The sequence below is a fragment of the Callorhinus ursinus genome, unplaced genomic scaffold (genome assembly GCF_003265705.2).
Source record: "Callorhinus ursinus isolate GAN/ISIS: 27379988/994484 unplaced genomic scaffold, GSC_fseal_2.0 scaffold2, whole genome shotgun sequence".
Classification (NCBI taxonomy): domain Eukaryota; kingdom Metazoa; phylum Chordata; class Mammalia; order Carnivora; family Otariidae; genus Callorhinus; species Callorhinus ursinus.
Genome location: NW_027397064.1, coordinates 7570266 through 7583571, shown reverse-complemented (window position 1 = coordinate 7583571; position 13306 = coordinate 7570266). Strand labels below are relative to the sequence as shown.

General features: G+C 42.1%; 1 protein-coding gene across 1 annotated transcript in view; it reads left to right on the top strand.

Annotated features, from left to right (window-relative positions):
- LOC112837630 (nuclear body protein SP140-like protein) overlaps positions 1–13306 on the top strand; it is a 56130-nt gene that overhangs the window by 41339 nt on the left and 1485 nt on the right. Inside the window, exons 17-24 of the mRNA XM_025890069.2 lie at positions 2340–2414; positions 3624–3728; positions 5559–5701; positions 6860–6907; positions 9686–9727; positions 11945–12060; positions 12740–12845; positions 13147–13224. Of these exons, the coding sequence (XP_025745854.1) occupies positions 2340–2414; positions 3624–3728; positions 5559–5701; positions 6860–6907; positions 9686–9727; positions 11945–12060; positions 12740–12845; positions 13147–13224 (713 nt within the window). The remainder of the gene's footprint in view (positions 1–2339; positions 2415–3623; positions 3729–5558; positions 5702–6859; positions 6908–9685; positions 9728–11944; positions 12061–12739; positions 12846–13146; positions 13225–13306) is intronic.

Here is a 13306-nt window from a genome sequence, read left to right as displayed (position 1 = left end):
CTTTCCTCCATGAGATTCTTTCATCAACTCCACAGTATGCTCTGGCACCACTGCTTGACTTCTTTGCAGAGAAATGTAGCCCTTCTTCTATTGCATGGATGTGAGCGAAGAGCTAGAGCTGGCAAAACTTGTTCCCCTGATGCTTCGTAGTGTCACACAAGTGGGCTGGCGCCATTGCCTTATGATGTGGATCGCTTGACAGGACATTCCCAGTTTTGCCACTGAAACCCCTGCATCTGGGATACCCCTTAGTCCTGGGTGGCCTGGGACAGTTGGTTACCCTCCTTGGCACTTAGTAAATTGTTCCCAACTATTGAGACTTTTACTAAAATTTTGGAAAAACAGGAAAGAATTTAAAATTCTGTCACACTTACTGTTAGAGATTAATACCAAGCCAGACAATTTTTAAAAAATAAACTTGCATTATATTCTGACTGCCGTGTTAGAGTTCATGGTGGGGGATTTAGTGTTATTAAATGGGTATTACAACCTGGGGACACAAAAGTTAGTTAGATCCTGTCTTGCCTAGTCACTCTGTTTTCAAAGTAAAACACAATAGTGCTGTATTATGAATTAGCTGGATTTAAGCTCCAAGTCTCCTTATACCAAAAACGCCACAGGCTAGAATGGACTTCAGTGTATTTCCTTTTTCTCCCTAAAAGTATTAGGCCTAACAGGTTTGACATAGCCACCAGTCCCAGGAAGGATGTAACCAGAGAGAGGGACAAATAGAGACCAAAAAAGAACTCTCTATTTATTGGATTGTGCAAGGCTGGGATTAGAACTTTAGTGCCAAGCCTGACTGGGATATAGTAAAGGCAAGAGTAAGATGTCTGGATCTCTTCTCATGGGGCTATGAGCTAGACCTTCAGAAGAGGAATGAGAGAGAGCACCAGAGAGAGTCCATAACCATTTTGGCATCTTGGGGGGAGAAGAGGTGAGGAGGGCCCCTTAGAGGACCATACCTGGGTGGATGACCTTCTATTGCCTGGTGACCCCACTTTCTAGAGGGAGAAACCAAGAAGGGGCAAAAAGATTAATCTGCCTTTTTGAAAACCATATTTCCACCTTTTTGGTAGTTCTCCTTAGCCCATTGCTGGTAATACCCAAGTCTTTTACTTTCTTATAGAAATTTATCAATCTTTGTAGACCCCTCATTTAAGCTGCTTTTATCTTGGTTAAATTATAACAGCGTAATGACTTGCAAGTCTGTAATTTGTTTGATGTTGTGATAAAGTCTAATTATCAATATTTGTCCATGGGGCCATTTTGGTCTTGAAGAGATGAAAACTCTCTCAGTAATTATGTAGGATAAAGTCCAGAAAGTGGGACCATTTACCAAGCAATCGGTCCACTTTGGGTTTAACTGAAAGAAAGATTCTTTTTGCTTTGCTGGTCTAATATGCTCATAAATCTGCTTACAGTTTACAGCAGTTAGGACTGGGTAGTCTGGAAAACATTTCCGTATGGGGTCTACATAGCCCCACTCAGTACCACCAGATAGTGGGGCATTGAACACAGAAAGAAGAAAATGAATTTGTCTCCCTGCCTTAGAAACTAAATCATATTTGAATGACAGCAAACACTGAGATGCATATCCATAGCCAAAACTTGCAAAAGGAAGAACATTCTCCGCTGCAACATCTACCAAGTCAATCCTTAATAACTATTTGAAATTAAGATTTTGGAAGACTCAATTCTACCCAATCTTCTTAGTTCGCCTTCTTCTGGTTAGTTTCTTAGATTCTAATGTCTTTGTCCAAACCCAGGTAGACAAAGCCCTTGGTCACATGTATTATCCCTTTCAGCACAAATGTATAAATGACTTCCTTCAAGGTGTGTGGAATGTGTGTCCCCTGTGAAACCTGCCCTAGGATTTCCCCTCACAGAGCATCCATTTATTTCTGTTTCTCCACAAGAAGAAACCTGAAATGCTTTCACTTAACTTTGTAGTTTTTGTCTCAATTTTCTCTGAATATTTTAGTTTCTGTAATGGCAGTAATCATCATCTTGATCTCCTATGTTTGTTGGAAAGATTAAATTAGTAGATGTACAATAGGCATCTATTAAGCTCTTAACACATGGCTACTTGAGATATATGTGGAATGCTGATTTCATTTGTTTATTTTATTAATGTAGGATATGAAAAATAAAATATAAGATAAACCTAAGATAAGCTATCTAATTCTTGGTATTTTAAGACTAGGGATTATATATTTTTCTTCGTCCATTAGACAGGCTTTTGGGAAGTTATATTTAAATGGAAATTTTGGAAAGCACTAATACATGCAATGCAACTGCATGTCTGTGATTGTGATTATATTTTTCTATTTTCTCAGGGAAAAAGAGAGGCAGACCTCTTACTTACTTAACTCACAGTGATAGAGCCCCACGGAAAAGATTCCGGTCAAGAGGTAAAGAAGAAAAGGGGAATAACTTTCAAGAACTAAACAGCTAATTTCCTGTGCTTTCCTGTTTTCTCTGATTTTAGTAATAAACCCATTTCCCTAATTGCTTTATAGCCTAACTAACTGTTGAGGGATGTATATAATTTGGGTCATTTTCAAAACACATCAGGGAGAGAAACAAGATAATCCCACAAACAAGTAACTTGGTGACCAGACCTTGTGGGTCCAAGGGCCACTGTAGTGATGCTGTTTTCACAGAACTGATAAATTTTGAGCTGGAAATTGTCCGTTGCCATATAACCCACATTATTTAGTTGATCCTCCTTTTGCTACATAGAGTCACAGGTTGCACACCGCAGGTAGCCTGGAGTGGTGGTCAGTAGTCTTTGTCTTTCTCTACTTTTGATTGTGTGGGCTTGGACCTGTCACTTGATCACAGAGCAAGAGAGCAAATTAAGCCAATCATTTTCAGTCCATCATAGTTCTGATAGTCTACCCAGCTCAACATTGGACCATGGACACTCCCTCCTCCTATCATGTCTCTAAACGTCAGCTGGAAGGGCAGTATCAGCTACACCTCCTTGAGTTAGTTCATTTGAAGACCTTTCATCCCTATTTCTGTGGAGTCAGGTCTCCAGCCGCCTCTCCTCATGCAGTGTGAAGATTATTCTAGAGTTCTGTGAGCTCCTCTTTTAGCTATGGAGAAAGCTGATGTAAGGGAGAAATGAAGCAAAGCCGAGAACAAGAATAGAAGGCAGACATCATCTCCATTAGTTTACCCTGTCATTCATTCCCCTCTCTCTGCTCAGTCAGTTAGATCTCAATTAGGGAGACATAAGTACAGTCTCCAGCTGCCTAACTGCAGTGAAATAGTGTGGTTGGAGAGCTCCCTTCAAAACACGGCAGCTGTTGTGTGTTTCATTGTCATATAAGAACCAGCAAGGCTGACTAGATTGGGAGTAAGGCTGTTTTATTGAAGCCTGATTTCTCTGTAAAAGCATTCTGGTCTGTGTGGGATTTGGAGGGTAAGATAGAGGTAGCCATTCTGTAGTTATGTATCACAAATGTCACATGGAAGAAAGCCTTTGACGCTAGAGATTGGTAGAATGGACTTCCCTAAGCACCTCTATATTTTATAAGAACAAAATCCAGAACATTGGAGAGGTGCGTGTGCATTTGCAAAATGAGACGGAATGAGGAAATCTTCTCTTTCAGGGTCAAGAAAGCACAGAGATGATAGTGTGAATTTTCACTCTCAAATACTTCCTGTGACCTGTGGTAAGGTGAAGGGGATGCTATATAAGAAGAGACTGAAACGAGGTGGGTTCCATAGTCTACCTGATTTGCATCATGGACTTACCTATGTGAATTACAACATTCAAAGAATTGAGGGAGGGAGGAAGGGCTCTCTAAGATGATATTTTTACACTTTTAGAAATTATACCTATTAGGTGATCAGTCCCACAATGCCCAAGGAAACAAAGAGAAGTGAATCAGAAATAAAAAAGAAGAGGCCCTCAGCCTCCACCTTCATATCCTGCCTCCCTTCTGGGTGATTACCACCAGGGCAGGGTGCCGGATGTGGTGAGAAGACCACAGAATGTAGAATTGGAGAGCCTGAACCCCAGCCGCAGTTCTGCCAAGAGGGACTGATTCATCTGATTAGACAGTGGGACCTTTCTGAGCTTAAAGTTTCTCATTTAAAAAGGGGATAGGAATTAAAAACCTGCCTCACAGTAGAGCTGTGAGGAATTAATTTACATAATCGACGGAAAATACTTCAACAGCTTAACCGAGATATAATCACATATCATAAAGTTCAACCCTCAGAGTGTACAATTCAATTTTGAATTTTGTTTGCATTTTCCCAGGATTGTTCAGCTATCACCATAATCTAATCTTAGAACATTTGTGTCTATCCCCCACTAAAGCAAATGCCATGCCTATTTGCAGTCAGTACGCATTCCCAGTTCATCCCAGCGCCCAGCCCTAAGGAACCACTCATCTATTTTCTGCTTCATAAATTGGCCTATTCTAGGTATTTCGTATAAATGAAATTATATAATATGTGTCTTTTTATGAGTGGGCTCTTTCACTTAGCATGATGTTTTCAAGGTTCATCCGTGTAATAGCATGTATTGGTGCTGCATTTTTTTTTTTTTTGCCAAATAATATATTTCATGGTGTGAATACACCATATATATCATTCGTCCATCAGTTTGGGTTGTTTCTACTCTTTGGCTATTATGAATAATGCTGTTTTGAATATTCATGTATGAGTTTTTGCGTGAACAAATGTTTTCAGTTCTTTTGGTTATATACCCAGGCGTGGAACTGCTGGTTCATATGGGAAATCTATATTTAACTTACTGAGAAAGCACCAAAATGTTTTCCACAGTGGCTGCACTATTTCATATTCCCACCAGCAACATCTGGGGGCCCTAATTTTTCTACGTCCTTGTCAATACTTGTTGTTGTCTGATTTTTTAATTATGACCATCTTAGTGGATATGAAGTGGTATCTCATTATATTTTTGATTTGCATTTCTCCAATGACTGAGAAATGCTGTTTAGCATGTGATTATCTTTTATGCATAGCTTAATTTTCCATTGGGTAACATTTCACAATTATTTTTAATATCAGCTATCTATGATTTCAGGGATGGGAAAAGCTCTGCTTAATAATGCCATTACATTGGATAAAAAAATGTAATAAAGGCTCCGGATGTTGGGTGATAACATTCTAAGCTCAGTCTCAACCTGAGGTTCTACCTTCACGTTGCCCCAAGAGCCTTTGGAGACTCTGGCCTGTTCTCTGTCCCCAGCAAATTGAGATCTTCTCACTCTTCAGGTTCACTTGATTTTCCTTTGTAGATGATTTTGAAATACTTTGAAAAGGTTGATTTTGATGGTAATTATCACTCTTTTATTGCACAAAGTTTTAAAGAAATGTTGCCCCAAGGCAGGAAATCTCCTTTGAGGGGACTTAAAGGTTAGATCTGGGGATTCCAAAGGCTGAAAACGGAGGCTAGACTCTCCTGCTATAAATCTGAGCCCAAATTGGGTGGCTCCAGATGCCTTGTGGTGGAGCCCGTCATCTGAGTTCTGAAGACAAAGAGGGCTCAGGCTGAACTTACCCTGGTCTTACAGGAGCTTTGGTGAGGTGTATACGGAATGAGGATGGAAAATGGTTCACCCCCAGGGAATTTGAAGTCAAAGGAGGCCACGCAAGATCAAAGAACTGGAAGCTGAGTGTGCGCTGTGGCGGGAGGCCCCTACGATGGCTGATAGAGGTATTCCAAGGACTGGAGCAGATGTGACTTTCCTTGTTGTACAGTCATTATTTGCTCACCAAATTTTTGTTGAGTTATAGTGAAAAACCTGATGCCCCTAAGTTTATCTGCTGGCCCAGGAAGAGATGCCCCGCATTCATAACCTCCCTAAGATGTTGCACATTAATGTTGTAAAAGGGGCTCTGTCTGGATGAAGGCCGGAGGTTGGAGGAGGGAAAGGTCATTGCGATACCGGTGCGTGCAGACAACTTCATGCACTGAAAGAAGACAGTCTACAGTCAAACAAATGGAAAGAGGACACTCCAGAGAAAGAACGGCATAAAAACCAGAACCACAGCTAAAGTAGCTCTGTGGGTTGGGGCAGACTGGTTGTGGGTGATAAGAGGTGATCCATCGATTGGGGTTGTTTGTGGAGGGATTTAATATCAGCCTAAGGAGTTTAAACTCATAGACAATGAAAAATGAGTGAAGTCTTCTGAGGTGGGCAGTGACATATTTAAAACAATATTTTAGACAACCGTGGGGTCTTGAAATGATTTTAGTGTCTTTCAGCCCAAAGATACCTATACTCAACTTGCAATGCTCATGTCAAATGTCTCCCTTCTCTGAGTATTCCCTGAATGACCTGGGCTGGTCCTCCCTTCCCTGGGCTCCATGATCCCACTACTAAGACCCTTTTTATACTGTTTTATACTTATCCTTCCATGCATTCTCTTTTTCTTTCTAAATACCTCTAGGGTTTGTCCATCTTTGTGTGCCCAAGATTGTCCAGAATGTCTGATACTCAGTATGCATGGGATAAGTGTGTGTTGATTGAATAGCCCTGGTGTATGGACTCAGCATGAGTGGCATTGGCAGAAAGGGAAAGGAAGTGGGAGGTGTCAAAGAGATTATGAAGGAAAACTTCTTAAAATTTAGGGAAAAAGACAAGAGAAAAGAAAAAAGTTCTAAAGATGATTTTCCAATGCTTGAAATTCTACCACTGATTGAATTCTAGAAGTTTGGGTGAGGAGAGGGAGATGTTTTCTCACTTAGCCACCCTGGCTTTGATCTGACAGTGGGACACCAGGTAGAAATATGTGGGAGGAGGATGGAAATGCCAGACTTACAGAATAAAAACATAGGCTAGCCACAAACTTGGATCTTTTTATCTTTCAGAAAGGACTTCTACATAATCCTCCAAGAAAATATTTCAGGAAAAGAAAGGTGATTATTATGTCACTTTTTATAAGTTCTCATCACATAACTGATGTCATATGTACAACTTTTTATAGTTCTCAATTGGGTAATTATAATTAAGCTTCCTTCAACACTCCCTTCCCCTTTTTTTTGGGGCATGTGACTTCAGAGTTGCTACTTTGAACAATATGCTGTATAAAAGGCAAGGTCTTCTTTGAGTGGTAAATCATCTGAGGTGGAGATGATAAGGAGCCATCAAAACAAACCTCATATATATGCTTTAACTGTAGATGCAGATGTTGTAAGGGTGTCAAAGTTGTAAAAGCAAACATGATTAAGCAAAACAAAAAAATTTTCATAATAAGATAGGGTCGGGGCACCGGGGTATCTCAGTCAGTTAAGCATCTGAGTCTTGATTTCAGTTCAGGTCATGATCTCAGGGTCCTGGGATCGAGCCCCTTGTTGGGCTCCCCACTCAGCAGGTAGTCTGCTTGTCTCTCCCTGCCTTTCTCTCTGTCTCTTAAATGAATAAGTAAATCTTAGAAAAAAATAAGGTGATATAGGGTCATCTCCAACTCAAATCCAGATTTTTTAAATCATCCTTACTATTGTATAACTTTAATGAAGTCTAATGGTGATTTCATTAAGTGATTCAGATGACCCTGTTCAAGCAGATAGTCCATTCTAGGACATAATATAAAACCATATCATTTCATGAGATAGGAAACAAAAGGCATATTTTCTTTCCTGATCCATTTCATCCCCATTTAAGTGTACACGCAGACTTTTTTTTCCCCCAGGGGAAATTATTTACCCTTCTTGAGGATGGTGCTGCTGGGAAGGAAGTTCTTGGGAGATCGATGTATCATATGGGAGAGGCAGATCTGGAATTGTTTACTTTGATGCTACCCTTTTGGCTACATCAGAGAGGCTGTACAGACCTCTTTTTTATCTGAGAAAATGAGTTCTTCCTCTATGGAAGAAGTCTATGCAGACAACAAACAAACAGGTTAAGTGCAGTGTAGATTTAAGACAAGGTGATGGACTTTCCAAGATTGAGTATGAACAAGAACTTGAGAAAGAGGGGGAGGAGAGAAGTGTCATTCTTACATACCTGAAGTAAGAATGGCCATCCAAGACATTCATAGACTTCTAAGATAGGCCATGCCTACCTGGTCAATGAGACTTCATCTTCCACTGGGAATGTGATTATCTGATGTTCTGGATCATTTGAACTTTCAGTCCTTGGGACATTTCATCCACTGGATTTCCTAAAGGGAAACTATTATTTGATCTATTTAGTATTTTAAAGACCAGCATCTGTATCATTTCCCAGATGTCAAGAGTTACTCAGTTTAGGGTACCTGGCTGGCTCAGTCAGTAGAGCATGTTACTCTTGATCTCAGGATCATGAGTTCAAACCCCACGTTGGTCATACAGCTTACTTAAAAAATAAAAATAAATTTAAAAAAATAAGATAAAATAGTTACTCAGTTAGATTATAGATTACCCCTGTGAGCTGGCAACTTCTTATCAACAGGATCTACCTTAATCCATGGGTGTAACACTTTTCAGCAACATATTTCAGCTGCCTCTATATTTGTGTCTCCCCATGAGCTCCTCAAATTGGCAGATCTTGCAATCCATTATTACCCCTTTGGGTCCTCTGTGCCTCTCAGAACCTCTTTTGCTGATGGAACCCCTTGGCTTTTGGAAACTTCAGTATCATTCTTGATACCACATGATAGCTTATTGGTTCCTGACAAGGGCCACTAATATCTTTTGGTGACAGTTGCTGTGTTGTAAAATAATATATATTCCTCCAGTATATTGTATGCTAATATTTCTTAAGAGATAGCAAGTATTCTCTTTTCCTAAGCTAAGCAATATTCATTTATTTACTCATTCAACATACAATTATCAAGCCCATACTAAATGTCCAATGGCCATTAAAGTTGATTGAAACAATATTCCTGACCTCAAAGATTGTTTCAACCTCAAATTCTAACCTGGGGAGGGGTGGGGGATTTTAGGTCACCCAGAGAGATAGGCAATGACGTGGCCACTTCTCAGGTCATTGTCCCATCAATCACACTTGTCTGTGACTACTTTGCCCTGGGCTGGAGATAAAAGCTGCATTACAGAGGGAAGGAGGCCAGGTCATTCTACTGAATATGCAAAAGCATTGTTAAGTTTAGTGAGTGATAATCAATTACCTCTGATTTCAGTCACCCAGCTGACATCTTTTTGGGAGGAGAGAGGAAGGTAACATTTTAGAAGAAAAGCTGCAGCACTGGGGATCTTGGGCACATTTTGTCTTTGAGGCTGTGCTCCAAGAGGACGGCAAAAGGCAGTGTAGTTCTCTCTGGGATGTTTCCATGATTCCAGGACTCTGGGTCCTGTAGTCACTGGGGGCTGTTGACGATGAATTCTCCACCTGATTCTCTCATTGCACCTCCTCCTGGTGTGATGATACTTTCTAATGTAGAGAAAAAAGCCTGAGGGCCAAAGTAGGAGAACCGGTGGAGTTTCTCCAACTCCATCTTTGGAAACCAGGGCCGACTCCCTGCATGACTTCATAAAGGCCTACCTTGGGTCGGAAATCCAGGAAATTGAACTTTCATTGGGCCAAACAGTGGTATTTTGGTACTTTTTATTCTCCAAGTAGATATACAGGTCCATAAAACAGATATGAAATAATGGGTAGACTGTGGCTTGAATTCCTCCACAGATAGCTCTTAAATAAGGGATGGATGCAACCGTTGTATTCAATATTGCCATTCAATCTTTCTCTCTTTTCAACAGAGAATACCAAAGTTTCACGACAATACCTTAATTGACCCTTATGTAAGTACTACACCTCTAACCCCAGAATTATCCAGGCGTTGTCCCTCTGTGCACTGTGTCATTGCTGTCTTTTCCTGAAGTCTGCTCACACTCAGTTGGAATGTGTCGCTGTATGCGATGAAGAGAGAACAGCAGATGCATCACCCACACAAGGGAGGTGGTTCTGGAGCTGGTGTCTCTGTCTGAAAACATCTTTTTCTATTTGTTCAGAGAAACCTTCCTGTTTCCTCATTTCCCCTTGAAAGTGAATATGGGAGGCAGAATTCTAGACCACTGGGGTCTCTAGAGCCAGGGCCTGAAGTGGTAATAGCCAGAGCTGGCCTGCAGATTAGGGTCAAGGAGCAAATTTGGGAGAATAGTATTTTAAAGAAGGCAATAGGGGAGGAAAGGAAAATCCCAAACATACACTCCAAAGTGCAGGCAGAGCTAAGATCCGCCAGAAGGAACAGGCTCAGCCAAGCTGGTGAGGAGTCCAGGGGGGTAGACCCTATTGTGAGTCCTGCAGAGAAGTGCATGTAGGGCAAGTGGGCCCTTTTTGGAGGCCATGTATCCAGTCTCGAGGGAGCCGTCAGGGTGCTAAGCTGGTGAGGGCTGAAACCATCACCATGTAGCCAATCACAGGGTGGTCCTGCAAGGCTGCCAGCTATAAGGTCTGTCAACATTATGGGTGACTGCACTCTCTGTGCTAAATCATACTTTGATTCTTTTCCTTGCATCAAAACAGACATTTGAAGCAGAGTCACTTTTGCACGACTCCAGGAGGCAGCACTCACAGAGGATATCAAGCCGTAATACAGACACAGGACATCCAACAGAGAAGGGGTAGTCAGATAGTTTTGTGTAAACGTTACCTTCAAAGCAGTCCCCAACAAGATTTAGATCTTATCCACTGATTTTGACCCTTGACCAACTGAGGGAGTCTTCAATCATCTAAACAGCCCTTGCATCCAGTGTTGTGTGGCTTGTTTGGGATGGATGTAGACCCTCAACCCTCTTCATAATCTTTCTGGGGTAGATATTATGGGTCAATACAACATTGACTTATAATATCCCCATGCCTAATAACCAGGCTAAATCTCAACTTGGGTCGACTCAACACTGAGTCACCTGAGGACCTTTGAAAAATAACATTGCCTGGATTCCACTCTATAAGAAATTCTGATTTAATCAGTCTAGGCTATGTTTTGGACATTAGGATCATTTAAAAGTCCCAAATGATTCTAATACACAAAATTACCCATTTTATGAATTAAAAAAATATCAGTGGCTATGCCCACCCAGACCAATTGATTCAGTATCTCTGGTGTTAGGACCAGGACATTAGTATTTTACATACTCTGCCTGGATGATTTTAGTGTGCAACTCGACTAAGAAACAAACATATGTATCTGTTAAAAAGTATACATATGGGAGATTCTTGAACATTGGTTGGGAAATAACAATTTCCTTGTCCTTCTGGGGAGAGGGTCATCATCATCACTTCCTGGAGATTGATGATAGTAATCTATGAGTCTCGGCATGGATGAGAAGAAAAGTGGCCCCATGTCTCCATGCCAGAGCAGTCTCAAGTCCAGTTGGAGGTGTCCTTGAGGATCCCCTGGAACACTGAATGGGAGTATTTGGCTAGACGTTCGTTGGGGCTAGCACCTCCTCATACATAGTCATTCTTAAAAACAAAAGAAATAGTAGCCAGAAACCAATTCACGCAACACAAGTATTTTCACCTAAAACCCCAAAACAAGACTCAAAATCATTGTTAGTGAGTGTCTTTTCATCTTTTATCACTTTCCATATTAAGGGGTTTATCCCATCTTATTAAATTCTCAAAATTTTGCCTTTCTGTGAGTCTATGTCTCCCTTGTGGTATAGGCAAATGCATTTAACACTTTCTTTCAGGATCTTGTTTTATCTGCAAGGTAATAATATTATTCAGATTCCTATAAAATCATCTTCTTGTTTTGCTGCTAGTCTTTCTGTGTTAGAATCTCTGGTTTTATAGGGAGGACTTTTCTGGTATGACACACAGGCCCCTCCTCCCGAGCAACATTGCAGATGGTGATTTCTCCTCAAGTCTCCATTCCATGCTGCTCCTTCTTACCTCAGGAAGAAGCATGGATGTGTCCAGGCAGGTTCACACAAAGGCAGCGAATTCTAGATTCCTGTAGCGGTGGCCTGCTCGGGTCTCACCGGGGATGCGGACATTGTTTTGCCTTCTAGCTGGGGAACTCCGATGTGTGTGAGACGTGCCGGGATGGAGGACAGCTGTTCTGCTGTGATACTTGTTCGAGATCTTTTCATGAGGACTGTCACATCCCACCTGTGGAAACTGAGAGGTTTGTGAGATGAAGTCCCCCCACCCCAATTAGGAAGCCTTCCCCCTGCAATAGGAGGAACCTATGTGTCCAGGCAGAGAAAGAACAGGGTTGGACACGCGGGGTCCCACAGTATGATCCACAGAGCTGTTTAAAGACACTGGCAGCACGATGGAATACTGTTCTTTGCTGAGGCTGGGATGCTGAGGCTGGTGACTGGGTCCCTTGCCTTCATACTGCTACTGTCGTTTCAAGAAGTTTTCCAGCCTGGGCCCCTGTTCACAGAGGTGGGAACACCAGCTGTTTGTGTTCTGTGCTTTTTCAGAAAAGGCAGGAAACATGACCTGCTTCATGCATTTTACCACAGGCTCAATGGGTCCCCAGGGGTTATGGCCCAGTTTTGACACTTGAGTATGACAGGTAGGGCGCCTTGTGCTCCCAGCAGCTCAGCTGGGGAAAGGAGAGCCCACCACTCACCCTGACACCGCCCTGCATGCGCTGATCCCCCTGTTGCCACCCTCCATGGGAGGAGGGTCATGGGCTCAGGCCCCACGTAGGGTCTTAGAGACTCTGGGAGGTGTCCCCTTCATCTCCCAGCTGTGTCCGTCGTCCATGCCCGAAAAGGAAGATGGTGGCAGCCATAGGAACAGGGGCTGTTTCCAAGGACCTGGCCCTTGCTCACTTATGCTCGACCTCTCAGGAGCCCATGGAGTTGCACCTTCTGCAGGATAGAGTCTATTGGAAGGCAGCAGTGTCACGGGGAATCTGAGGTCCTGGAGAGGCAGATGCAGCCTGAGGAGCAGTTGGTGAGTTGGGTGCCAACCCCAAGCCTTCTCCTTACTCCGGACATGTGAGAAGTCCGACAGACAAGGTGAAGGGAAGGGTGCCCTGAGGGAGTCTGTTCATCCAAGCCATGTCTCAATCATGCTGAAGTCATACCAGAACTGGATTGTGGAAAAAATAACTCAGTTACATGTCTGTTTCCAAGAGCCAAACATGTTTGGGGAAACTTCCAGAACGCTGGTGTGAGTCATGCCTCTGCCTGGGCTTGTGTATGGGCTTAATGTCTCCAAACTGCTTTTTGTTCACAGCCTTCTTCTTTTGCAGAAGTGTGAGTTCCTCCTCTTGAAGGTCTATTGCCATTCAGAGAGCTCCTTTTTTTCGAAGATTCCATATTATTATTATGTAAGTAACAACAATCAACCATGATTATAGGCCACTGTGATGTTCCCTGCCCTTTATACATGCACTGGAGGGATTTGTGAGC